Source organism: Budorcas taxicolor, chromosome 15, assembly GCF_023091745.1.
Source record: "Budorcas taxicolor isolate Tak-1 chromosome 15, Takin1.1, whole genome shotgun sequence".
In the NCBI taxonomy this organism is placed as follows: Eukaryota; Metazoa; Chordata; class Mammalia; order Artiodactyla; family Bovidae; genus Budorcas; species Budorcas taxicolor.
This window is the reverse complement of record NC_068924.1, coordinates 48,778,279-48,804,251: the sequence shown is the minus strand read 5'-3', so window position 1 is coordinate 48,804,251 and position 25,973 is coordinate 48,778,279. Positions and strand designations below refer to the sequence as shown.

The 25,973-nt window shown below is 43.2% G+C and overlaps 1 protein-coding gene and 1 pseudogene across 2 annotated transcripts; one reads left to right on the top strand and one right to left on the bottom strand.

Annotated features, from left to right (window-relative positions):
• The first annotated feature begins 5,784 nt into the window (after positions 1-5,784).
• Positions 5,785-6,777, top strand: LOC128060854 (olfactory receptor 52I1-like; annotated as a pseudogene).
• A 4,867-nt stretch (positions 6,778-11,644) lies between these two features.
• On the bottom strand, positions 11,645-25,464 carry TRIM68 (tripartite motif containing 68). 2 transcript variants are annotated; one of them, XM_052652743.1, is made up of 7 exons: positions 25,430-25,464; positions 21,535-22,015; positions 19,543-19,638; positions 15,254-15,514; positions 14,785-14,807; positions 14,105-14,205; positions 11,645-13,909 (listed from the first exon to the last, which is right to left on the bottom strand). In XM_052652743.1, exons 2-7 carry the CDS (start codon positions 21,985-21,987, stop codon positions 13,359-13,361), a joined length of 1,485 nt encoding a protein of 494 aa, XP_052508703.1. In that variant the 5' UTR covers positions 21,988-22,015; positions 25,430-25,464; the 3' UTR covers positions 11,645-13,358. The 2 variants fall into 2 exon arrangements, with proteins under 2 accessions (XP_052508703.1, XP_052508705.1); XM_052652745.1 differs by having other exon boundaries at positions 25,308-25,457.
• Positions 25,465-25,973: the final 509 nt, after the last annotated feature.

The window sequence follows — 25,973 nt, the reverse complement described above, 5'->3', positions numbered from 1 at the left end:
TGATCTCCTTCAGAATGGACTGGTTGGATCTCCTTGCAGTCCAAGGGACTCTTAAGAGTCTTCTCCAACACCACAGTTCAAAAGCTTCAATTCTTCGGTGCTCAGCCTTCTTCACAGTCCAACTCTCACATCCATACGTGACCACTGGTAAAACCATAGCCTTGCTAGATGGACTTTAGTCGGCAAAATAATGTCTCTGCTTTTGAATATGCTATCTAGGTTGGTCATAACTTTTCTTCCAAGGAGTAAGCATCTTTTAATTTCATGGCTGCAGTCATCATCTGCAGTGATTTTGGAGCCCCCCCAAATAAAGTCTGACACTGTTTCCACTGTTTCCCCATCTATTTCCCATGAAGTGATGGGACCGGATGCCATGATCTTCATTTTCTGAATGTTGAGCTTTAGGCCAACTTTTTCACTCTCCTCTTTCACTTTCAGCAAGAGGCTTTTTAGTTCTTCTTCACTTTCTGCCATAAGGGTGGTGTCATCTGCATATCTGAGGTTATTGATATTTCTCCCGGCAATCTTGATTCCAGCTTGTGTTGCTTCCAGTCCAGCGTTTCTCATGATGTACTCTGCATAGAAGTTAAATAAGCAGGGTGACAATATACAGCCTTGACGTACTCCTTTTCCTATTTGGAACCAGTCTGTTGTTCCATGTCCAGTTCTAACTGTTGCTTCCTGACCTGCATACAGATTTCTCAAGAGGCAGGTCAGGTGGTCTGGTATTCCCATCTCTCTCAGAATTTTCCACCGTTTATTGTGATCCACACAGTCAAAGACTTTGGCATAGTCAATAAAGCAGAGATAGATGTTTTTCTGGAACTCTCTTGCTTTTTCCATGATCCATCAAATGTTGGCAATTTGATCTCTGGTTCCTCTGCCTTCCAAAACCAACTGAACATCATGAAGTTCACAGTTCATGTATTGCTGAAGCCTGGCTTGTAGAATTTTGAGCATTACTTTATTAGCATGTGAGATGAGTGCAATTGTGTGGTAGTTTGAGCATTCTTTGGCATTGCCTTTCTATGGGATTGGAATGAAAACTGACTTTTTCCAGTCCTGTGGCCACTGCTGAGTTTTCCAAATTTGCTGGCATATTGAGTGCAGCACTTTCACAGCATCATCTTTCAGGATTTGAAATAGCTCAAGTGGAATTCCATCACCTCCACTAGCTTTGTTTGTAGTGATTCTTTCTCAGGCCCACTTGACTTCACATTCCAGGATGTCTGGTTCTAGATGAGTGAGCACACCATCGTGATTATCTGGGTCATGAAGATACTTTTTGTACAGTTCTTCTGTGTATTCTTGCCACCTCTTCTTAATGTCTTCTGCCTCTGTTAGCTCCAGACCATTTCTGTCCTTTATTGAGCCCATCTTTGCATGAAATGTTCCCTTGGCATCTCTAATTTTCTTGAAGAGATCTCTAGTCTTTCCCATTCTGTTCTTTTCCTCTATTTCTTTGCATTGATCACTGAAGAAGGCTTTCTTATCTCTTCTTGCTATTCTCTGGAACTCTGCATTCAGATGCTTATATCTTTCCTTTTCTCCTTTACTTTTCACCTCTCTTCTTTTCACAGCTATTTGTAACTCCATACACGGTCTAAATAGAGAAGTTGTAAAGTTTAACTTTACCTAACTATTCAATTTCTAGCAAGGATGTCAAAGAAAAGATTTATTTTCTGATGAATATAATGGTTTGAATAAACTAGTATTTGAATCAGAGATAAGTCTGGGCAGAGAATATAGATTTGGGATTTTTTTTCCTTAGATTCTGACCTACATTTCCAATTTAATATCCTACCAGAGCCTCTGCAGGAGAAACCAACTGTTGGGTGCAATGTCTTATTTTCTCACAACTGTTTTCCTTATATGATTCTATGGAAGCAATTGTTAATATGCAATACACTGATCTCTGAGCCACTGATGAATCCACTCAACTTGGATCGTGTGCTCATACCTGGAATGGAGTCTGTCTTCATTCAAAATTGATTCCAGCTCATTTGAGGAGATGTAAAGTTGGAATCACTGATGGTTTCCATTTTCAAACACATGTACTTGGAAAGCGAAATCTGTTCATGAAATTGGTTCTTTGGTTCCAATTCAGTTCGAACACACAAGTACATCCCTGTTATTATGTACTATAAGATGTACCTCTATTTCCTATGTACCTAGTATTATTCAGGAAGTTGCAATGGTGTCCTAATCATCAGCTTTTTGTTTGTAAACAATGGAAGCTAAGGCAATATGAGTTTGCTTTTATTTTCTCCTTTCAGAAAGTTTTAATTCCTATAGTCAGTATATATTACAGTGAAAGGGATTTCCTATGTATGAGATACATATATTTGAGTCTGGTGTATTTGAACATCTTAATGAAATATAATTTCCAAATAAGAGTTGATGGCAAGTTACTGTATCTGTGTCTTAATATTTCCTTTGTACTGATGGGGAAACAATGCTAATTATAAAGAGCATTGAAGATTATATTTAAAAAAGAGCAATACCATATATACTGTGCATACTTTAAAATATACCCAATAATTTGTAATTTCATAATTTTAAGGGGTAGTCATAGGTACTATTAATATTGTATTCCTGTGTAGATAAGCATGTACAAAGTAACTGTTCCAAAGAGATCTGATGCTCAACCACCTAGCAGCCATAGCTTTTCCTAATATTGCTATTATTTACTTGCTTAGAATGAATTCTATTTCTGAAAATCAAACAAGTAGGAATCAATCTCTAAAAATCAGATAAACTTATTTTGGGCCTTGTTTTCTTTTCAGAATATGTGTTATATTCTTCTATTAGTTATCCTCTGAGGAGATGAAACAAACTCTCTTCCACTAAGCACCTGTCTCTCCCTGCAATCTGGAAAGCTCCCTTGGGCCAGAGAACAGGGAAAAATCATTCACTGGAGGAGTTATAGTGTTTGTCTGCTGGGCAGAGGTCAAGGGAAGCTGAGGTGTCCGGGGGAAAAGCAGGGGGACAGAGAATCTGAAGGGAAAGAGGGCTCCCAATGGGAGGGCTCTGAAAGTGGCAACACTCCTCGTCGTGCCTCCAAGTTGTTCAGGTTTGATCTTGTGTTGCTCTTCCTGAAGGGTCTTGTATAAATTCCCCTTCTTTTGGGTGAAAGAACCAGAGGAAGTCAAATAGAGAAAACTCCAGGGATGTGAGTAACTAACCTGGGGACTGGGTGTTGGGCTTGATGAAGTCTCAAAGCCAGGGTCACCCTAGAAAGGAGGATATAAGCAACTCCACTACAAAGGGCTGGCCAGGTCTCATGGGTACTGCTGATACCAAGATCACATGCTGGAAATCATGGGACAACTGGGGAGATAAAAGGAACAGGATATACATGATTATTTTGGTTCAAAGCTGAGAGAGAAAGGGGTGAGTCTAACCTGGATTGAAGGAGAGAGGGTTTTCAGGGACTAACAGGGGTTGAGAGAATAGAAACTGAGCAGTAGGTCTGATTGGGAGCATGTGCTTTTGGTCATAGAGGGGACGCACTGATTTATCATGAACACAAAGGCTCCATTTGACTGAATTATGGATTACTATTTTACCTTAAGACAATTTTCATTTGAATTATTTCCCATCCTTTAAACAGAGACAAAATTTCCTGACATATCCTATGATTTTGTTATTGAGTTAAGTGTCTTGTCTAAGCTTTTCTTTAGTATTGGCTCTCCAGCTATTCAAGCGAATGTCTCTGCAGGGTTGAATGCAGAGGCAGATTGTGGTCTGGAAATGTTTTAGGAGAGCTTGGCCAGAGCTTTCTGAAGAACAGTGCACTTCAAGAACCAGGAAGCAATTGTATTTCTTGATCTTGGTAGTTAGTGGCCATGAGGGTGTGTTCATGTTCTCACAGATAAAACTTAGACTGTCCATTTTACCATATGGATGCTATATTTCAATCAAAAGTTAACCAAAAAATAAGAAGCAGGCAACAGTGTTAATGTTCTGGATAGGTCAAGTAAAATAAAGACTGAAAACACTGTACTGGCAACATGTCAGTGATGGAGGTAATTGTTGGTCTTAGCAAATTTTTTCAGTAGCGGCAGACTGAAGAGTAAGGTAGTGATACATATAAATAGACCCACCAAACCAAATGTTCTGCCAATGGACCAGACCATTAATACATGTAAATCTCCAGCACTGCTAAGCAAGAAGAAAAAGGAATGAGGGAACTAAAACCTCATAGAAATGAGAAGTATGACCTGTGACAACTTGCCAAGGCTCGAGAGAAGGGATGGGCAGGCACTAGATGAGACTTCTCTCAGAAGAAAGGTAGATTTATACAGGGGGATCCAGAGAGGAAGATCGTGGATCGGAGGTAAATAGCAGGAGGAGCCATTCTGATTCCTCATATTCTCTTCAACTCTTTAAGGAAAGATGCTCAGTCTTGGCTTTATGGCATCCAGGAAACACATAGCAGTCTTAATGATATCCTGAATAATTTTCTTTTCATGCTACACTATTATTCTACTTTAAAAAGCTTTCCTTTATCTTCTCATGATCTTCTCACTGAAGATGTCTCCCCCAGTGGTTATATGCAGTTAGGTTCTCTGACTATAAAACAGAGCTCATTAATTTATTCAGTCTGTTCCATTATAAGGCATTTCTTATGTTTAGGGTGTTGTTTTTTTGTTTCAATAAAGACCATAATTTTCAATTATATCCCATAAGTTTGACTTTTTAGAAAACTTCTGAGGACTCTCATCAACGTTTCTGTTGGTAACTGGGTGTGGAGTCAATCAGTGGTAGGCTCTCCAGGGGGTAACTGGAAGGGACAAAGGTATGTTGGCTGATTAGCACTGAGAACCAGGTGACTGTTGGTTTAATGCTCTGACTACTGCCATTGATGGGATTCTGAAGTCAGTTCTCCCTCAATCTTACCTACTCAACTTTTTAGGGAGGAGCCAGAAGTGATGAGAAATCCAAGAATGGTCAAGTGAAGACAATGTCCAAGGATCTGGAAAGTTCTTAGCCTTTTAGCCCCTGACTGAAGGAAGGGACAGGAGGAGGTGATAACTAACGACTGGCTAGTCTGGAGGCTTGGGAAATAAGCACTCTTTATTTAAGGTTGCCTGGACACCTGGGAAAGAGTTCTTGGGCTTTATTTGAGTACCGTAAAGTCAACATAGTCACACAATCAGTGTTGCGACCCACTAGCCTGAGGCTCTGAGAGATGTAGTATTAGGGTAGTGGGAGTTTCAGGAAGGAGAAGATGAAAAACCTTACATGTTAAATCTACGAAGTTCATTGTTTCATTCAACAATGATTATATATTAGGAACCGAACATTCAGAACTAAAAGAAACATTCTTTCCTCTGATTTTTCATTCATTCAACTTTTTGCTATTATGAGCACACATATCCTCTCTTAATGGACTTGTGCACAACACATCTGGGTCACACACTTGGTATAATTTATAAGGCCATGAACAAGACACACATGATTGAATACAATAAAGTCACAGGTTTGGTACTGGAATGATCAGTTTAGGTCCCTCAGAGGTAAGCATAGATGAGAGCTCATAAAAGCTTTGAAGCTACCTAATTTAGTTTTGTCATGAGATGGGGCAGGAAGTAAAGAGGACTTCCCAAAGGAGGTAACTCAAGATCTTTGAATAGTGATAGAAATTCATAAGGCAAAGAATACTGAGAATGATGGAAGGTGGAGCAGGAAAACTTTGCCACATGTCAGTTCCTTAAACCTGTGGCCCACTGAGTTGAAAATATCAGGCTCTTTTAACACCAGAGCTGGGAACACATCTTACAGGATTGTATCCTTTTCTTACCTAGTTTTATACATTAACAGGAAAGCAGTCTCATCTGTGATGATGGGGTCACCCTACAACCATACAATGGAAGTCCCTGCCACCTTCATCCTGGTGGGTATCCCAGGTTTGCAGTCCTCACATCTTTGGCTGGGTCTCTCACTGAGCACCATGTATACCACAGCCCTGTTAGGAAACACCCTCACAGTGACCGTCATCTGGGTGGATTTCACTCTACAGGAGCCCATGTACTGCTTCCTGTGTGTTCTGGCTGCCATGGACATGGTTATGGTCTCCTCGGTGGTGCCCAAGATGGTGAGCATCTTCTCCTCAGGAGACAACGCCATCAGCTTTAATGCTTGTTTCACTCAGATGTATTTTGTCCATGCAGCCACAGCTGTGGAGACGGGGCTGCTGCTGGCCATGGCTTTTGACCACTATGTGGCCTCACACCTCGAGTGATGCTGGGAATGAGTGTGACCATCACCATCAGAGCTATTATGTCGATGACTCCATTGAGCTGGATGGTGAGTCATCTGCCCTTCTGTGGCTCCAACGTGGTTCTCCATTCCTACTGTGAGCACATAGCTGTGGCCAAGTTGGCTTGTGCTGACCCCAGGCCCAGTAGTCTTTATAGCCTGATTGTTTCCTCCATTATTGTGGGTTCTGATGTGGTGTTTATCGCTGCCTCCTATATCCTGATTCTCCAGGCAGTTTTTGATCTCTCAAAGAATGCTCAGTTGAAAGCATTAAGCACATGTGGCTCCCATGTGGGGGTTATGGCTCTGTACTACCTGCCTGGGATGGCATCAGTCTATGTGGCCTGGCTAGGGGAGGACATAGTGCCTTTGAGCACCCAAGTGCTGTTAGCTGACTTGTATCTGATTATCCCATCAACCTTGAATCCCATCATCTATGGCCTGAGGACCAAGGAAATACTGAATCCAACATGGAGCTTGGTGATGCACTGCTTCTTTAACTTGGGTTCATGAACACTTTGTCTGTTGAGCCCCTGAAGATTCCAGCCAACTTAAAAGGCTGTCTTAGAGTTCTGTGGATGTCGTTTGGTTCACCTCGTAGCATAGAAATTCCAAGATGAAACTGTGGAGAGTATTTTTGCCTACCTTTTCAATTTCTACCACGGATGTAGATGAAATAATTTTCTGACAATGCTTCTTATAATTTCAGTCACCTAGTAACTGAATCAGAGATAAGTTTGGTAGATTATATAGAGCTGCGATTTTTTTTTACTTAGATTCTGACCAACATTTTCAACTTAGTATGTGACTGGACCCTCTGCAGAAGAAACCAACTGTTGAGACCCCCATACCTGACTGGTTTCCTCACAATTGTTCATCTTGTGTGATTATGTGGAAGCAACCGTTAATATACAGGCCACTAACCTCTGGCCATTGATGAATCCACTCAACATGGGTCACATGCTCACACCTGGACCAGAGTCCATCTCTAGTGAAAATGGACTTGATTTTATCTGAGTGGATATAAATATGGGATCCCTGATGGTGGCCATTTTCTAACATGAACTTGGAAAGAGAAATCTGTTCCACAGCAAGAGAAGCAGATGAGCAAAATGAGATGAGGAAACTGAGTCTCTGGTTATCTGGTTAGAATTAATTTGGACCATCCAGGTATATATGTCTTCTTAAGTTCTATAAGACATATGTCTATAACCTTTTAATATATCCACTATTGTAAATTTCCCTGTAGCTCAACAGGAAAGAATCTGCCTGTGAGGCAGGAGACCAGGGTTCGATCCCTGGTTTGGGAAGTTCCTCTGGAGAAGGAAATGGCAATCCACTCCAGTATTCTTGCCTGGAGAATTCCGTGGACAGAGAAGCCTGGTGGGCTACAGTCCATGGAGTCGCAAAGAATTGGACACAACTGAGTGACTAACACACATTGTTAAAGCTGGTTGGAATACTATATTAGGTTGGTACAAAAATAACTGTGATTTTGCACTGTGAATTTTAAGTCATTATAGCTAGACTAAAATATATCTTTATTAATCAAAATAAGAATCATTATAATCAATACATTTTTACCAAAGAGAAATGTTTGTTTATTCCTGTAGTGTAAAAATCTGTGCTTCAAGAGTCAATGAACTCTTTAAAGCATCTTCTGCCTCCTGCTGGTTATAGAACTGTCTTCCCTGCAAGAAGTTTTCAAGATGCTTGAAAAAGTGGTAGTCAGTTGGAGAAAGGTCAGGTGAATAAGGCAGATAAGGCAAAACTTTGCAGACCAATTTGTCCAACTTTTGCAGCGTGGTTGTATGACGTGCGGTTGTGCGTTGCTGTGGAGTGGAATTGGGCCCTTTCTATTGACCAATGCTGGCTGCAGGTGCTGCAGTTGTCAGCACATCTCGTCAGTTTGCTGAGCACACTTTTCAAACGAAATGGTGTTGCCAGGATTCAGAAAGTTGTAGCGGATCAGACCGGCAACAGACCACCAAACAGTGACCATGACCTTTTTCTGGTGCAAGTTTGGCTTTGGGAAGTGCTTTGAAGCTTCTTCTCGGTCCAACCACTGAGCTGGTCTTCGCTTGTTGTCTATGAAACCCACTTTTCATCACACATCACAATCTGATCTAGAAATGGTTTGCTGTTGCGTAGAATAAGAGAAGACGACACTTCAAAACGATGATTTTTTTGATTTGCTGTCAGCTCATGAGGCACCCACTTATAGAGCTTTTTCACCTTTACAATTTGCTTCAAATGCAAATGACCGTATAATGGTCAACGCTGAGTTCTTTGGCAACTTCCTGTGTAGTTCTAAGAGGATCAGCTTCAATGATCCTCTCAACTGGTTGCTGTCAACTTTTGATGTCTGGCCACTATGCTCGTCATCTTCAAGGTGCTCATCTCCTTTGCAAAACTTGAATCACCATTTCACTGTACATTTGTTAGCAGTTGGGTCAAATGCATTGTTGATGTTGTGGGTTATCTCTGCAGCTTTACGACTCATTTGAACTTGAATAAAAAAGTCCCTTGAATTTACTTTTTGCCTAACATTAGCTATATAGTCTAAAATAAATATAAGCAGCAAGTAATAACTAGCAAAAAATCATAGTAATAAATGTACATTAAAATGATATATAAAATAACCACATTTAAGACTGTATCCCAATATCAAATGGTAAATTTCAACAATGTAAAACCCCAATTATTTTTGTACCAACCTAATATGCTTTTGAACTGTGGTGTTGGAGAAGACTCTTGAGAGTCCCTTGGACTGCAAGGAGATCCAACCAGTCCATTCTGAAGGAGATCAACCCTGGGATTTCTTTGGAAGAATGATGCTAAAGCTGAAACTCCAGTACTTTGGCCACCTCATGCGAAGAGCTGACTCACTGGAAAAGACTCTGATGCCAGGAGGGATTGGGGGCAGGAGGAGAAGGGGACGACAGAGGATGAGATGGCTGGATGGCATCACTGACTCAATGAACTTGAATCTGAGTGAACTCCGGGAGCTGGTGATGGACAGGGAGGCCTGGTGTGCTGTGATTCATGGGGTCGCAAAGAGTTGGACACGACTGAGCGACTGAACTGAACTGAATAGTTATCACCAGCTTTTTGTTTCTAAGCAACAGAGGCTAAGGCAGTGTGAGTTTGTTTTTATTTTCCCCTTTCAGAAAATCTTAAACTGAATAAGTCCGTATATGTTAAAAGAAAGATATTTCATATGTAAGAGATATATATATATTTGATTCTGGCACATATGAAAATTATAATAAAATATAATTTACTAATAAGTGTTGATTGCAAGTTATTGTGTCTGAGTCTTTACCTCCTTTCTATTAATGGGGAAATAATGCTAATTCATAGTGGGTATTGAAAATTAAATTAAAAATGAGTGGAAATCACATAAAACAACAATTGAAATACTGTATATATTTTAAACATATACCCAATAAGTTTTTAATTTCATACTTTGAAAGGGTAGTCCTAGGCACCATTTAAATGTATTTCTGTATAGATCAGGATTCATGTCGAAACTGTTCCAAAGCGAAGTGATGCTTAACATCTTAGCAGCTATACCTTTTTCTAATATTATGTACTTGCTTAGAATGTATTTTATTTCTGAAAATCAAAGAAGTAGGAATCCACCTCTTAGACTCAGATCAACCCCTTGAAACCCCATAACATAAAACCATCAAGATGGTGTGATGGTTAAGCGTGTTTGGTAAGATTTCCATTTTGACCAGACATACTGTCCTCTCTCCACAAGCTACCCAGTGACTTAGTTATGCCTATTAAATCAAAGAATTATTAGATGCACTAAAGAATCTGATGGAAAGTGACAAAAGGATAGTCCAGCCTGCATGCAAAACAGAAATTTTTTTTTCTGGCATTTACATAAGAACCCTGCCCTGCCAGCTTTATGTTTCATTCACACTGGCATTCCCTGAAGCCAGATGAGATGTTCTCAAATATTGAACGTCATACTTCCCAAAGTGGGCTGGGTCCCTGCCATGGCTACCCCAAATAGAAAACCCTGTGCTTCTTCTAGTATATTCAGATAGGACCTTTGTCCTAGCAGAAGAACATATGCTCATTTAACTAGAGACTGGGACCCTCAGTAGACTCTGTTAGAATTTTAAGAAATTACAGCCAATCTTGCTTGAAAAAAAGGGATATTGGGTTTCCTGTGGAGAGTTGGAAACTCAAGGATTTTCCCTCTGTCCACATTTTGTAGAATCCAAAGGTTTTACCCTTTGAATAGCCTTTTCTCTCAAGGGCCAGACATTGCAACCCTTGGTTTCTATTTTCTCTGGCAGCAAAACAAAGATAGACAAAGCTCATCCCTGGCTTGTAGTGAATGATCACACCAACATGGAGGTACAACCCTAGGCATTCTAGGAGCAGTGCAGGCACTTTGCCGTCCACATGGCCACCAGCCTCTTCTCTTTCTGGACTACTTATGTAATTAGCCATCAAATAAGTTTTTGAATGGGATTGCAATTAAGTAATATTCAGTCTTTCATGCCCCTATGGGGCAAGAAGAGCTTACTTTTGTTTTGATTCTAGGTATATAGAAGAAAATTCACTGAACTTAAATATTTACAAAAACATACTCAGTGTTAGAATGGAGCTACAATGGTGAATTGAACAAATAAGACCCTTATTCTTAGAAGATTATTGTTGGCAACTACCCTAGAGAAAAGGGTTGTCAGATACTTAAGACCTTTTATCTTGCCTGGTCTTAAAAATCAGACATTATGATTAACACATAGTATGTTTAACCTTGTAATTCTTCTAACAAGTAATCATGGCACCCAAATTAGCTTAAAAATATAAAAACGGAAACAACACAACAGTCCAAAGAGCACATTACAAATGAACACATTCTACTCCTTATTTCATCCTAAGTTTGACGGAATTCACCCAGCAATTCTTTTTCTAGGAGCCTTCCAAGGTTTGTCTTAAGAAAACCATAGTAAAAGAACACCAGTGTTTCAGTCCCTAGCGTCTCTGAGAAGTTTCCATGGACATAACTGGAAGCACTTTCTGCATATCTATTTCTCATGTCTATACACACACTTACCCAGGGAATTCCTCTACCCGGCCCCCCTATACACACAAAGTCTTTCTCATGTAGATTAGCTCAACCCTTTGCCAGGACCAGGTGTGTGACTTACCAGTTCATTCCCTTCCAGGCAGATGATGGAAAGTTCTCCCACTCTGCACTAATGCTCAAGGAGCAACTTGGAAGCATAGTGGGTAGAATGAGCTTATTTCTCCATTTTGGCCTGCTTCACCTTCTCTACATGTGAACAGCCAATACAATGAAGTCAGAAAGACAATTTATACTATTCTTTATTACAGGAATTATGTTGCTTCTGCATGTATCTCACCCGTGTCTACTTTGCTGCCCAATCCTAACTCAACAGTCACCACCTTCAAGCTTAAACTACATCAGAGGTTGTGTTACATAGCATCAATGTGACAATACGTGTATCTTGTAGCCCCTGAAATAGGTTAAGCCCACAGTTTTCATACGCCTGTCTCACAGTTTGATTCCAGCACAACTGTTCCCACTTCATACCCTGAAGACCTGTAATGAATTAATTTCGCCACACACAACAATAGCCCAGATATAGTCTTAATTCACCTTCATTATAATATATAGCTTTTTGTGCCTAGTCTTATTCTTTATCCCCACTCTTTCCTCCTGCTTTCATTTGTCACAGATTTAGAGAAGATAAAGGCAGAATATTATGTAGTTACTAGAACTATGAACATTCCCTTGGTGACATACAAAGATTCAAATTTTTGCCCAAGGAGATTATGGGTGAGCCTTCCTTTCAGTGCATTTGTTTTATATTTTTCTTTGTATTATTTCTAGTCTCTACCCTGATGTCACAGTCCCTGTTCTAATCCAAAGACAAACACATATCGATGTTGAATATGTTACTGTGGCCTGAAGTTTCCCAGGCAGGGCATCTTTCTATTGAAGGGCAGGACTGTCAGAAGAGGCGCTAGGAAACTAAGGCAGTGCTGCAAAGATGCTGGGAAAAGGCAAGATGGGAAGGTCACCACAGGCAAAAATCTATGGCTTGCCTTCCTTGTCCCTGAGAAAGGAACAAACGTTCAGGATGGATCTGAGATCTCCACGACTCTGTGAGGTAGGAGAGGATGCAGTTACTACACCCATTTTCCCATTGAGGACACTTAAAATCTTTCAGAGACTGGGGTGTTCAGACCTGAATGTAATGAATGATATGCAGACGTGTGACCTGAGAAGTGAGCTCATCAACTTTGTTTCATCTGAGTGTGAGAAATATTTATATTATCCATGTACTCTTCTCTCCACACCTCTGTGAGAAATAACTGGCTGTATTAAGGCCGTTTCAGTTTCTTCATCTATGAAGTGAAAATAGAAACAAAGGTTCATAGGTTTGTGATCCTGATGTTTGGAGAAAAGGGCAGGAGTAGGACACAGGTTTACTTACAGTCTGAGATAGTGACTCGCCCAGCTTGTGCTCAGAGAGGGGACAGCCACTGTGGGGGATCTGGGCAGTCAGTGACACCTTTCTCCAGTTGGGAGGTCAGAGTGCTGGGGTCAAACATGGGTGCTCAGAGGTGGCAAACCTCAGGTGAAGCATCCTCCTGCTGGTGTTGGTACAGTAACCAGCTCTGGAGATGGACAGAATTCTTCTGGTTATTGGTAAACCTGACCCAGTGGGTTTCCTGAAGGTGAGATCTACTTCATTATCCTCACTGAATTATGGTCCTGACACAGATGTAGACGAGGGGTGTGACCTGCAGAAAGGACTGTCCTGATCCTTAGGACCACTGTGATCCTCACCAAAAGCCTTGTTACACTTCCCGCAGGGCTGCAATGCTCCTCTGGCCAAGCCTCAGCTTTTTAACATGAGCGGTTTAGTGGGAGACGTTGGCCCAGGAGTGAGAGACCACTTAGTCAGGCAGTGGAACCCCTGGGTTCCAGCCTCAGCTCAGTTCTCTGGGCAGGATCACCTCATCAGGGGCAGGGTCCTCCCTTCAGACCCCTGCAGCCCAGGTGAAATTCCAAGGCCTCTGGCTAAAACGTTGGCTTAGTCCTCCCCATCCAGGGAGCAGATGGCCAGGGGAGCGGTGTTGTTGGCTCCAATGCTGTAGCAAGGGCTAAAATAGGGCAGGAGGCGCCCAGGAAAGGGGTAGTGGGGGAAAGTGAAAATGTGGGAGCCGTTGTCAGTCACGTTGTAGAAGGAGATGTCATGAGCCTCATAATCCAGGAAGACTCCCACCCGGCGGGGAGGGACGGGCAAGGATAGGAGGGGGTACTCGTCAGTGCCTGCCCGGTACTCATTGCCCTTCCTCAGCCTGATCACCCAGAATCCATAGTGGGGGGATAAGAAGACCACCTCCTTCCGGTCTACGTTCTCCTTGCACACGCCCAGGCCCCATTCGGACCTGTCTCCCACCTCCACCTCCCAGTAGTGCCGGCCCGAGGAGATGCACTGACTGCCCAGGACAATGTTGTAGCGGTAAAATCTTTCAGGGTTGTCGGGCAGCTTCTGCTTGGTGTCTCCATAGCGCACACATTTCCTGTCCTCAGACACGATGAGGCGAGAGTAGGCCGTGTCTGGATCCAGCCGCACATCCGCTGAGGAAAAAGGTCTTGGTTGGCACCCTGACACAGAGTGAGGGGGCCTGGGTGACGTCTCTGTGACAGATACAGCCATGGATTTCCTCCATGACGGGTGAGGGTGAGGACAGATGGGGCATCCAGAGGGCACTGGAAGATTTCATTCCTCGGGGAGGGGACCCACTCCCCACAAGCCTGCCCTGCACTCATTACCTGCATATGTCTTCAGGATCTCTCTGAGCCCCAGCACACGGCAGTCTGTCTTCAGCTCCAGGGAGACTGGTTCTGGTCTCTGCAGACTCCAGGACTTGCTCCTGGTAGATGGGGAAGGCCTTGGGTTAGTAATCCTGGCTCTGCCAAAGGGTGGGGCCTTCCCTTAGTACAGGGAAGGGGGCTTGGCTAGGGATGGAGTCAGTGAGCTGCCCCTCCTCACAACACCAGGCAGAACAGGGAGGTGATGATTATCTGACTGGGCCAAACAGTCTATGGCACAGAGAGATAATCACATTCCCGGGCCGTAGGAAGGGTTAGGTATGACTCTGACATTAGGAGAGGCAGAGGTGCCCAGCAGAGGAGAAGGGCTGGCACGCAGACTCAGAGGACCTATGCTCATGCAGACACCTGCAGGCACTCCCTCTCCTTGGGCCACTTGCTTAGGCCACCACACATTTTATAGCTCTCACCTAAATTCTTATTGGTAATGGTTGAAATGAATTTGACCAAGCAACAATACAAATTAAAAAAAGAAAGATGTTCAAAGCTTCTTTATACAATACAGCAGAATAGGGAGAAGGTTACAGACCAGCACCCACTTTTCTGTAGGTACTTGGTCTACGTTCCTTCCCCATTTCTAGCTCTGGCCAGGCCCCACTATCCCAAAGACGGAAACATACCTGTTTAAGACTTCCTGAATACCCTGGAAGGAGAAAAAGAAAGGCAGCGTATGAGTATGCCCTATTCCTCAAAGGGACCAGACAGACACAGAGGTCTCTCTATGGAGAGAGAGGCAGAGAGCTTGAGAGGAGGCATGCAGGGGTCGAGGGGAGAAGCCTACAGGAGTGGGCAGGGCAGCCCTAGCCCTCTTGCCAGACTGGCTGACCTCGGGCTCCATCTCAACTCTCTGGCCAGAGGGGAGGAATAGGTATGATGCAAGAGCTGCCTAAACGATGCCCATCTAGGAGGCTGCGAGGCCATTCACCAGATCAGGGTATGAGAACAACCAGGATTGGTGGTGGGTAACAAGATCCGTGCTGGCTGCCCGAGTGCTGACAGGCCCTACTGAAGACTAGGCAATCCCCTCTCTTAGAATGTCAGGCTACCTTCAGGTCTGGCTCAGACATCCCAGGAAAACCTGCTCCTCACCTGCAGCATCCAGCGGACAGGCCTCTGAGACCTCTCTTCCAGCTCTGCAATCATCCTCCATAGGACCCGGCTCTGCTGAATGAGTGCCTCATGATTCAACTCCAGTTTCTGCATGGTCTCTCCTTCCTCCTGCTCCAGGCTGGCCAGAGCTGCAGCGGCCTCCACCTCCAGCCGCCGGCCTGGGGGCTGTTTTTTCTTTAGTAATCGCCGATATTTCTCAAACTCCCATATGATGCTCTGCTTTCGGGTTTCCACCTGTATCTGCACAGCCAGGATGCGAAATCAGCACAAAAAAACCCCAAAAGTTAGTAGAAGGAAAGAAATCATAAAGGTCAGAGCAGAAATAAATGAAAAAGAAATGAAGGAGACAGTAGCAAAGATCAATAAAACTAAAAGCTGGTTCTTTGAGAAGATAAACAAAATCTGACAAACCATTAGCCAGACATCAAGAAAAAAAGGGAGAAGACTGAAATCAATAAAATTAGAAGTGAAAAAGGGGAAGTTACAACAGGCAGCACCAAAATACAAAAACCATAAGAGATTACTACAAGCAACTATATGCCAATAAAAAGGATAACCTGGAAGAAATGGACAAAGTCTTAGAAAAGTATAACCTTTCAAAACTGAACCAGGAAGAAATAGAAAATATGAACAGATGAACTACAAGCACAGAAATCAAAACTGTAATAAAAAATCTTCCAACAAAAGCCCAGGGCCAGATGGCTTTACAGGTGAATACTACCAAAAGTTTATAGAACAGCTAACACCTATTCTGCTCAAACTCTTCCAGAAAATTGAAGAGCAATAAAAACTCCCAAACTCATTCCGTGAGGCCACCATCATCCTGTTACTAAAACTAGACAAAGATGCCAATAAAAAAAGAAAATTACAGGCCAATGTCACTGATGAAGACAGATGCAAAAATCCTCAACAAAATTCCAGCAAAGAATCCAACAACACATTAGAAAGATCATATTTATGATCAAGTGGGCTTTATCCCAGAGATACAAATCAATCAATATGATACAGCATACTAACAAACTGAAAGATAAAAACCATATGATCTCAATAGATGCAGAGAAAGCTTTTGATAAAATTCAACACCCATTTATGATAAAAACTCTCCAGAAAGTAGGCACAGAAGGAACATACCTGAACATAATAAAGGTCATATATGACAAACCCATAGCAAACATTCTTAATGGTGAAAAACTGAAAGCATCTCACCTAACATCAGGAACAAGACAAGGCCACTCTTGCCACTATTATTCAACATAGTTTCAGAAGTTCCAGCCACAGTAATCAGAGAAGAAAAACGAATAAAAGGAATCCAGATTGGAAAAGAAGAAGTAAAACTGTTTGCAGATGACATGATACTATATCTAGAAAATCCTAAAGATGCCACAAGAAAATTACTAGTGCTAATCAATGAATATAGTAAAGTTGCAGGATATAAAATTAATGCACAGAAATCTCTTGCATTCTTATACACTAACAATGAAAAATCAGAAAGATAAATTAAGGAAACATTCCCATTCACCACTGCAACAAAAAGAATAAAATACCTAGGAATAAACCTATCTAAAGAGACAAAAGACCTGTATGCAGAAAACTGTAAGACACTGATGAAAGAAATCAAAGATGCCAAACAGATGGAGAGACAGACCATGCTCTCGGACTGGCAGAATCTATCTTGTGAAAATGATTATACTACCCAAACAATCTAAAGATTCAACGCAATCCCTATCAAACTACCAATGATATTTTCCACAGAACTAGAACAAAAATTTTCATAATTTGTATGGAAACACAAAAGACCCCAAATAGCCAAAGCAATCTTGAGAAAGAAGAATGGAGCTGGAGGAATCAACCTTCCTGACTTCAGATTATATTATAAAGCTACAGTCATCAAGACAGTATAGTACTGGCACAAAACAGAAATACAGACCAAAAATGGAACAAGATAGAAAGATCCACACACCCATGGGCACCCTATGTTTGACAAAGGAGGCAAAAATATACAATGGAGAAAAGATAGTCTCTTCCAGTAAGTGGTGCTGGGAAAATTAGGCAGCTATATGTAACAGAATGAAATTAGAATACTTCCTAGCACCATACACAAAGATAAACTCAAAATGGATTAAAAGACCTTAATGTAAGACATAAACTATAAAACTCTTATAGGAAAACATAGGCAGAACACACTCTGAGCTTGCTTTTATTTTTATATTTATCTTTCACAATCATAATTATCACAGCAAGATCCTCAAAGACCCACTTTCTAGAGTAATGGAAATAAAACCAAAATAAACAAATGGAACCTAATTAAACTTAAAAGCTTTTGCACAGCAAAGGAAATTATAAACAAGGTGAAAAGACAATCCTTGGAATGGGAGACAATAACAGCAAATGAAACAACTGACAAAGGATTAATCTCCAAAATATACAAGCAGCTCATGCAGCTGAATAACAGAAAAAACAACCCAATCAAAAAGTGGGCAGAAGACCTAAACAGACAATTCACCAAAGAAACACACAGATGGCTAATAAACACATGAAAAGATGCTCAACATCACTGATTATTAGAGAAATACAATCAAAACAACAATGAGGTATCACCTCATATCTGTCAGAATGGCCGTCATCAAAAAATCTACAAACAATAAATGCTGGAGAGGGTTTGGAGAAAAGGGAAACTCTCTTGCACTGTTGGTGGGAATGATACAGACACTATAGAGAAGAGTATGGAGATTCCTTAAAAAACTATGAATAAAACTACCAAATGACCCAACAATCCCACTACTGGGCATATACTCTTAAGGAAACCATAACTGACAAAGACACATGTACCCCAATGTTCATCGTAGCACTGTTTACAATAGCTAGGATATGGAAGCAACCTAGATGTTCATCGACAGATGAATAAAGAAGTTGTGGTACATATATACAATGGTATATTACTCAGCCATAAAAAGGAACACATTTGAGTCAGTTCTACTGAGGTGGATGAACCTAGAGCCTATTATACAGAGTGAAGTCAGTCAGAAAGAGAAAAACAAGTATCATATATTAATGTATATATGCGGAATCTAGAAAGATGGTACTGATGAACCTATCTGCAGGGCAGCAATGGAGATGCAGACACAGAGAACAGACTGGTGGACACAGTCATGGAAGAAAAGGGTGGGATGGATTGAGAGAAAAGCATTGAAACATATACATACCATATGTAAAACAGATAGCCAGTGGGAATTTGCTATATGAAGCAGGGAGCTCAATCTGTGGGTGCTCTGTGAGCAGAGGGGTGGGATACAGTGGGAAGTAGGAGAGAGGTTCAAGAGGGAGGGGACATATGTATACCTATGGGTGATTCATGTTGATGTATGGCAGAAACCAACACAATATTGCAAAGTAACTATCCTCTAATTGAAAATAAAATTAAAAAAAAAAAAGAAATCAGCACAGATACTGGTCATATAAGGGCCACCCAAGATTGAGGACACTGGCATGTACATATAAACACACTCTGAAATGTTTTGGTACCAACTGTGTGCCAGGCACTATAAACGCAAAGATAAAGGATATTTTTCCTACTTTCCTATTCCCACAGCTCCAGGACATGCTCCTTAGTCCCTATTACTAACTCTTATTAACCCCAGTAGGGCTCAGGATACTATCTTGGCGCTCTATGTTCTAGATTAGTTTCCATTTTCAGAATAATATATTCTGTTTTCAGAAGCATTACCCTTAAGCCTCTAAGACAGTGTGAAATTACACTGTTAGTTGCTTTTGTTTCTTACTAGTATTGTATCAATTCTTCATGTTGTTTTAGATTGATTCAATGCTACCTCCCGTTGACTGAGATAGTTTGACAGTTATGGGCCTCGAGTTTATTTCCAAGCTGATTTTCCAATATTTTAATTACTTAACTTTTAGTAAATATGCTTTAGCTGAGGAAAGAGAAACAGAAACTATGCACTACTAAGCATTAAACAAGTCACACCTCTGTGAGCTAAAGTACACGTGAGGTGTGCACTTTTCCTTTCTCACATATGAGGATGTAAGCCCAGAGGTTCTCCCTACATGACATTCAAGGACCTTAAAAGCAAGTGGTTCCAAGGTTTGCTTAAAGCTGCACACCTGGTACAGAAAGCTGGTATGAGGACCCCAGGCTTTCTGACCTCAAACCCCACATTCTGCCTCACAGGGATAAGGAGGGGGCCATAAGGAAGCCAGCTTCAGGACAACACAGGGACCACACAGATTCTTTTCATTAAGGGGCAACTTGCCTTCCAGTTGGCAGTTCGTTTCCTTTCACCAACTTCCAGCTTCCAGGCATCTTCCTGCTCTTTCCTCAGATGTTCCAGAGCCTCATGGAGTTTCCACTGAAAGAGATAAAAACCTCATGAGGCCACCTCGGGCAGCCTGCGTGGATTGCCAGGCTTCCAAGCATTGGCAGGTGATGGGAAAACAAGCATCCCTCAGAGGATGGGCCAGAATGGGAGAAAAGGGAAGCCACAGAAGATTCCTGCCCAGATGAGAGCCAAGGTCTTTCCATCTGAGAATCATTTAATCTCCCACAGTCTCCAAGTTTCTGTAAAGTAGAAGAAAAGATCTGTTTCCAACTTTGCCAGAAAACTACCTTGGACTTTTCCTATGCATGCCTCTTTTCATACTCTCCTGCCTTGTTACCCTACAGCCTCCTAAACATTGTTATTCAAAGTGTGGCCCAAGTGTGTCAGCAGCATCAGTATCACCTGGGATCTTGTTAGCAATGCAGGACCTTGGGCTTCATCCTAGACCTCCCTGAATCAGAATCTGAATTTTTGCAAGATCCTTGCATGGTTTATATGGACATTAAAAGAGTACTATCTTAGATACTAATGCAAGAGATTACTACTGGAAAGCATAAGGTAATCTCATAACAATATTAACCATTTTATTAAAGATTTACCAATAAAACTGAGGCTTAGAGAGTGATCTATTCAAAGTTATTCAGCTGGTAAATGGATGGGCTGGGATTTAACTTAGCTCTTTAATTCTTGTGTATAAGGTATATTGCCTCCCTATTCTAACACTTGCAAAACAACATAAACACTTAATTTCTCAGAAATTCTCTTTGCAGAGGAAAACAGCTAAATCAGGGATTCATCTAACACTTTTGCCTTCTAATGTCAACTTTAAGAATTAAGACCAGTAGAGGATCAATGTATCACAGAATCATTGGGATAATGATTCCGATAAAGTTGTCAGCCTGGGTGTTCATTCGAAGGACTGATGTTGAAGCTGAAACTCCAATACTTTGGCCACCTGATGTGAAGAGTTGACTCACTGGAAAAGACCCTTATGCTGGGAGGGATTGGGGGCAGGAGAAAGGGACAATAGAGGATGAGATGGCTGGATGGAATCACCGACTCGATGGACATGAGTTTGAGTGAACTCTGGGAGTTGGTGATGGACAGGGAGGCCTGGCGTGCTGCGATCCATGGGGTCGCAAAGAGTCAGACACAACTGAGTGACTGAACTGAACTGAACTGATGGACATCTAAGGAAAAAGAAGTTAGAAGTCAATAAGGATAGCTATAAAAAAGGAGCAGTGTGTCTGTCAGAGATGGCTTTCCCAAAAGCCCGCCAGTAAATGAAAGGTAAGGAGAAGAGAAAGAACACTAGGTAAGGAGAAAGAAGACCTCAGTTCCAGTCTTTGATCTTCCTTTCACTAACGTAAGTCAGAAGGGACCCTACAAGATGAGATCAGACAATCTAACTCAATCCTACATGACTCTGCCATGGTCCTTTCTAGCTCTAAAACCAATGATCATGATCTCAGATTTCCAAGTCTTCATTTCTGTCTATAAAATGAGGAGTTTAAAGTGACTCACCTGATATCAAAAGATTATTTGTGGCATTGCTAGGAATTTGCAGGTTCTGATAGGTAGTCTTGATGAACTCATCCAAGGCACCCAGAACCGCAGCTAACCCAAATTGGTCTCCCTCAAATTCTCAGTAGGGAAAGCAAGTTTGGGTTAGGCATTAAGGCCTGTAGGATCAAGAAAGGGGTGGGGGTAGGTTTGGAAGTGGGAGGGAAGGAAGAAAGGTCATAAAAGCACAGAGAGGTACAGCTCACTGGATCAGGCACCCAGGACCTGGTGGTGTGAGAAGTCAAAGGAATCAGTTCTCATCTTGTCTCTGGGGTCCCCTCTCAAGTTCTTGATCTAGAGATAGCCAAGTGAGGGGCAGGGGAGAAACTGGATTGGGGACGGGGGCTGACCTCCATCTCCCACCTTATAATCCCAGGCGACATCCTCCATGGGCACGACACTGTGGGCCTGATGCTCAGGGGACTGGCTGCAGGCCTCGCACACGATCAGGCCATCCTCTTTGCAGAACATCTTCAGCTGTTCTCTGTGGGGCTCACACACGTCAGCCCTCAGCCCCATTCCAGGATGCAGCCCCAGCCGGCGGACTTTTTCCACAACGTTGGCCAACTGCCAATTAGGCCGCAGGTTCCTGGGCTGGATCGGAGCCCGGCACAGGGGACACGAGTAACCCCAGTTCTGGGATTCTCCTGGGACCTCCCAGAGTCCTGAGAGACAGCTGTGGCAGAAGCTGTGGCCACAGTCAATGCTCACAGGCTCCTTCAGGAAGGTCATGCAGATGGGACAGGCCACTTCTTCTACTACAGCTTCCATCAACGCTGCGGGATCCATGGTTCCTGTCACCCCTCCGCAGAACATGAACAAAACCAGGCGGAGGCACTGAAGGCTGAGAAGGGAAGAAACACAAATAAGAGAAAAAGGAGAAGAGCAGCGGGAGCAATAATAGGAATAGGTAGTGACTGAAAGCAACAGCTGCCTCATCCGGATCTTTCATGGTGGTGGTTTATCACCAAGTTATGTCTGACTCTCTGCAACCCCATGGACTGTAGCCTACCAGGCTCCTCTGCCCATGGGACTTCCCAGGCAAGAATACTGGAGTAAGTAGCCATTCCCTTCATGGACCCTGTTTAATAAGCACTGGCCTTCCCAACTGAATCTGATTGAGTCACGTTTCTCACATCACAGAAGGGGCATCTGGGGATGCCTGAGAGTTGGGATGTTGAGAATTCTGTTTCCATTCGCCTGATCATCTCTGACCTCCTTGGGGTTCACTGGCCAGACCATTCTCACTCTACCTCTATCATGCTCTGCAGAGTAACACTATTCCTCTTCAACTTGGGTGAATTCAAGAGAACTTAGCCATGTGGTATTTCAGTAGCCAAACTAAGGCCAGAAATACCCCCAGCCTCCCTGGTGGCTCAGACGGTAAAGCGTCTGTCTACAATGTGGGAGACCTGGGTTCAATCCCTGGGTCGGGAAGTTCCCTGGAGAAGGAAATGGCAACCCACTCCAGCACTCTTGGCTAGAAAATCCCATGGATGGAGGAGCCTGGTGTCCATGGGGTTGCGAAGAGTCAGACACAACTGAGCGACTTCACTTCACTTCACTTCACTCTCCAGGATGTTTCTATGTATATTTACATCAAGATGCAGAAAAGTTAATATGCCAGAAGCCCATTGCCTATAGGCTCATTTTGTTTTCTTGTGATGCACACTGAAGTGTAAGGTATAAGGAAACCAGCAATACTTCCCTACCTCCTGTAAATCTCTGCCCACTTTTCCAGTACTAACATCCACTAAGATGCCAAGACAATCTCCTCAGTGATATGTTAGAAGCAGATATGGACAAATAGCCCTTGGAAGATAAAAACAAAGGTCTTCTGATGATAATTAAACCCATTATTGATGAATTCACTACTCCAGCAAGAGACCTGAGATTTCTGCCCAGGCTATATGTGTGTACAAAGCAACAGTGGTAGGCTCTTGGTACAGCTGGCAATATGTATTTGTTCACTGTGCAAGTATGTATTACCCGCTAGTCTATAAAGAGCCCTGATGGTCTTAGTCATCATTGTATCCTGAGGGCCTAAATAGTGCCTGCCCTGCAGTACTGCTGAATAAATACTTGACCGAGACATAGAAAATAGTTCCTAAACCCAAAATGCTTTTAGAACTAGTTAGGGAGTTGAGGAAGAAGGCAATGGCAACCCACTCCAGTACTCTTGCCTGGAAAATCCCATGGATGGAGGAGCCTGGTAGGCTGCAGTCCATGGGGTCGCGAAGAACCGGACATAACTGAGCGACTTCACTTTCACTTTTCACTTTCATGCACTGGAGAAGGAAATGGCAACCGACTCCAGTGTTCTTGCCTGGAGAATCCCAGGGATGGCAGAGCCTGGTGGGCTGCCGTCTCTGGGGTCTCACAGAGTTGGACATGACTGAAGCGACTTAGCAGCAGCAGCAGCAGGGAGTTGAGAGCATACTATACGTTAGTAATAATAGCAAACACTCCTTGAATACACTATATGCCAGGTATTCCTTTGAGCTTTTTAAATGAACTGACTCAATGTATTTCACAACCCTAAGTAGAAATTATTACTCTACTCTTTTCATATTACAGATGCTTGGTTCTGGGCTCCATCATTCTATCCTGGGCAAAGTATCTAACCTCCCTAGCTTCAGGGATAATAAAAACTCAAGAGGAGAGAGAAATCACGGTGGTTTAGGGTAGCTCAGTAAGGCTTCCTGAAGAAGTGGGGCAATAAGTAGATTTTGAAGGACTGTTACAGGCAAGCAGCAGGTGGTGCCTTCTCACTGGCCTCCTTGCCTCTTGCTTTTCCTCCTCCCACTGTCACTACCACACTGTAGGATCAGCACCCTAAAAGCTTGTCTTACTGTCACTAACCTACCGAACAGGCTATCCTGGTTCAGCCCTCATTCCAACAGGAAGCTCCCTCTTGACCCTGAAACAGCCCTGTCAAGTAAAAGGGGAAATTTCCACTTTCTTGCAGACTCCCCCATATCCATTCATTCCACCCCACTTGGATTCCTGCTGTCCTTCCAGCTTGAAATGACCTCCAAATTCCTGCTCTGAATGTCATTTGACATCTATGTGTCTTACTTCCCACAGTACAAGTTTCATGAGGATAAGGACATAGTCTGTTTACTACCATATCCTCAATGCCAAAAACAGTGCTCAAATATTTTTGAATACATGAGAATTAAATGTAAATGTTGAGGTCCAGCTGTTAGAAGGCTGTATATGAAAGAAATATCAACATTCTCATCTAAAACGGAGGGGCACCAAGAGATACCAACTACACAACAGACATTGATATCTATGATTTATCACAGATAAACGAACAAATGTGGACGAACAAATGAATAAAAATAGCTACTGAAAACAGAAGATGGTAGCAAAAGGGAAGTCGGGTAAATACCAAAATGATAAATCAAGAAAATAGGATGGAAGCATATTATTTAACAGAGCCATAAAAAGCTCTAAGCATAAAAAAGTGATGGCCTCTGCTGCTGCTGCTGCTAAGTCGCTTCAGTCGTGTCCGACTCTGTACGATCCCATAGACGGCAGCCCACCAGGCTCCCCCGTCCCTGGGATTCTCCAGGCAAGAACACTGGAGTGGGTTGCCATTTCCTTCTCCAATGCATGAAAGTGAAAAGTCAAAGTGAAGTCGCTCAGTCGTGCCCGACTTCGCGACCCCATGGACTGCAGCCTACCAGGCTCCTCCATCCATGGGATTTTCCAGGCAAGAGTACTGGAGTGGGTTGCCATTGCCTTATCCGGATGGCCTCTGCAAGTCTCTGCAAAAAAGGATTTAGGGCTAGTAGCTATTGCCTTATTATTTTGTTTTTATTATACACAAATTACTCGGACAAAACTTTAATTATCAAACGTTTAATTGCTTCAACCTTGCGTTTGCCAGAGCCGGGCCCTCAAGGAAAGACGTTTGAGGGGAAAGGGGGAGGAGCCTGAAAGAGACTGGAGACGTGGGGCCAGAGAGGGAGGTGCGGAGGCGGTGACCTCCGCGATTCGACAGCAGAGGGGGATGGTAACTTCCGGGGCACAGGACGCCAGGCAGAGCGCCAGGGCACAGGGAGGGTGAGGGCAGAGTAAGGCTGATCGCTTGCAGGACCTCTGAAGAGGCACAATTGTCTACCCACCTCCGTCGTCAGCCGGAACTAGCGCTCCGAGGCGGAAACCGAAAATGGAGACGCCCAGTTAGTTCCCATGGTCGAGTCTCCGCAGCGTCGGAAGCGCTTGGCCCCGCCAGAGAAGCACTTACCGCTGGCCCGGAGACGAAGACCCCAGCAGCGTCCACCTCCTCGGCCGCCTTTCCCGCAGCGCTCTGAGGCCCCGCCCACAGGGAAGGAGCCAATGAATGGCGTGCAGGACCTGGCGTCGGGGTCCGCCCCGCCGGCGGCATCTTTGGGGAGGCAGCCAATCACAGATAGGGATCGGGAGACCACTAGCCAGTTGGAGCAGGGGACAGGGCTGCGCCCACCTCTCTCTCAGACGGCGTATTTTCTGTTTTTCTGGCCCCTTCCCTACTGAGAACCCTTAAAACTGTAGAAGGGCCCAGGAGTCAGTCGAGGACCGGTCGAAGGGGTAAGACTCCAGGATGAGGCCGTTTAGGCTAGGCAGTAGCAGAAGCTCAGCAAGTCCCTGGGTCAAAGAACCCCTTGCGTCTTACGCTTCCGCTCTGGATGACTAGTGGTTCTTCTGGGCGAACCTTGTTCCTTCCAGGGTAGCCCTGGACCTAATAGTATTCCTTAGCCAGTTTTCTACGTTAAACTCAGCACCCTATGAGATCAACCAGGTCTGGTTCT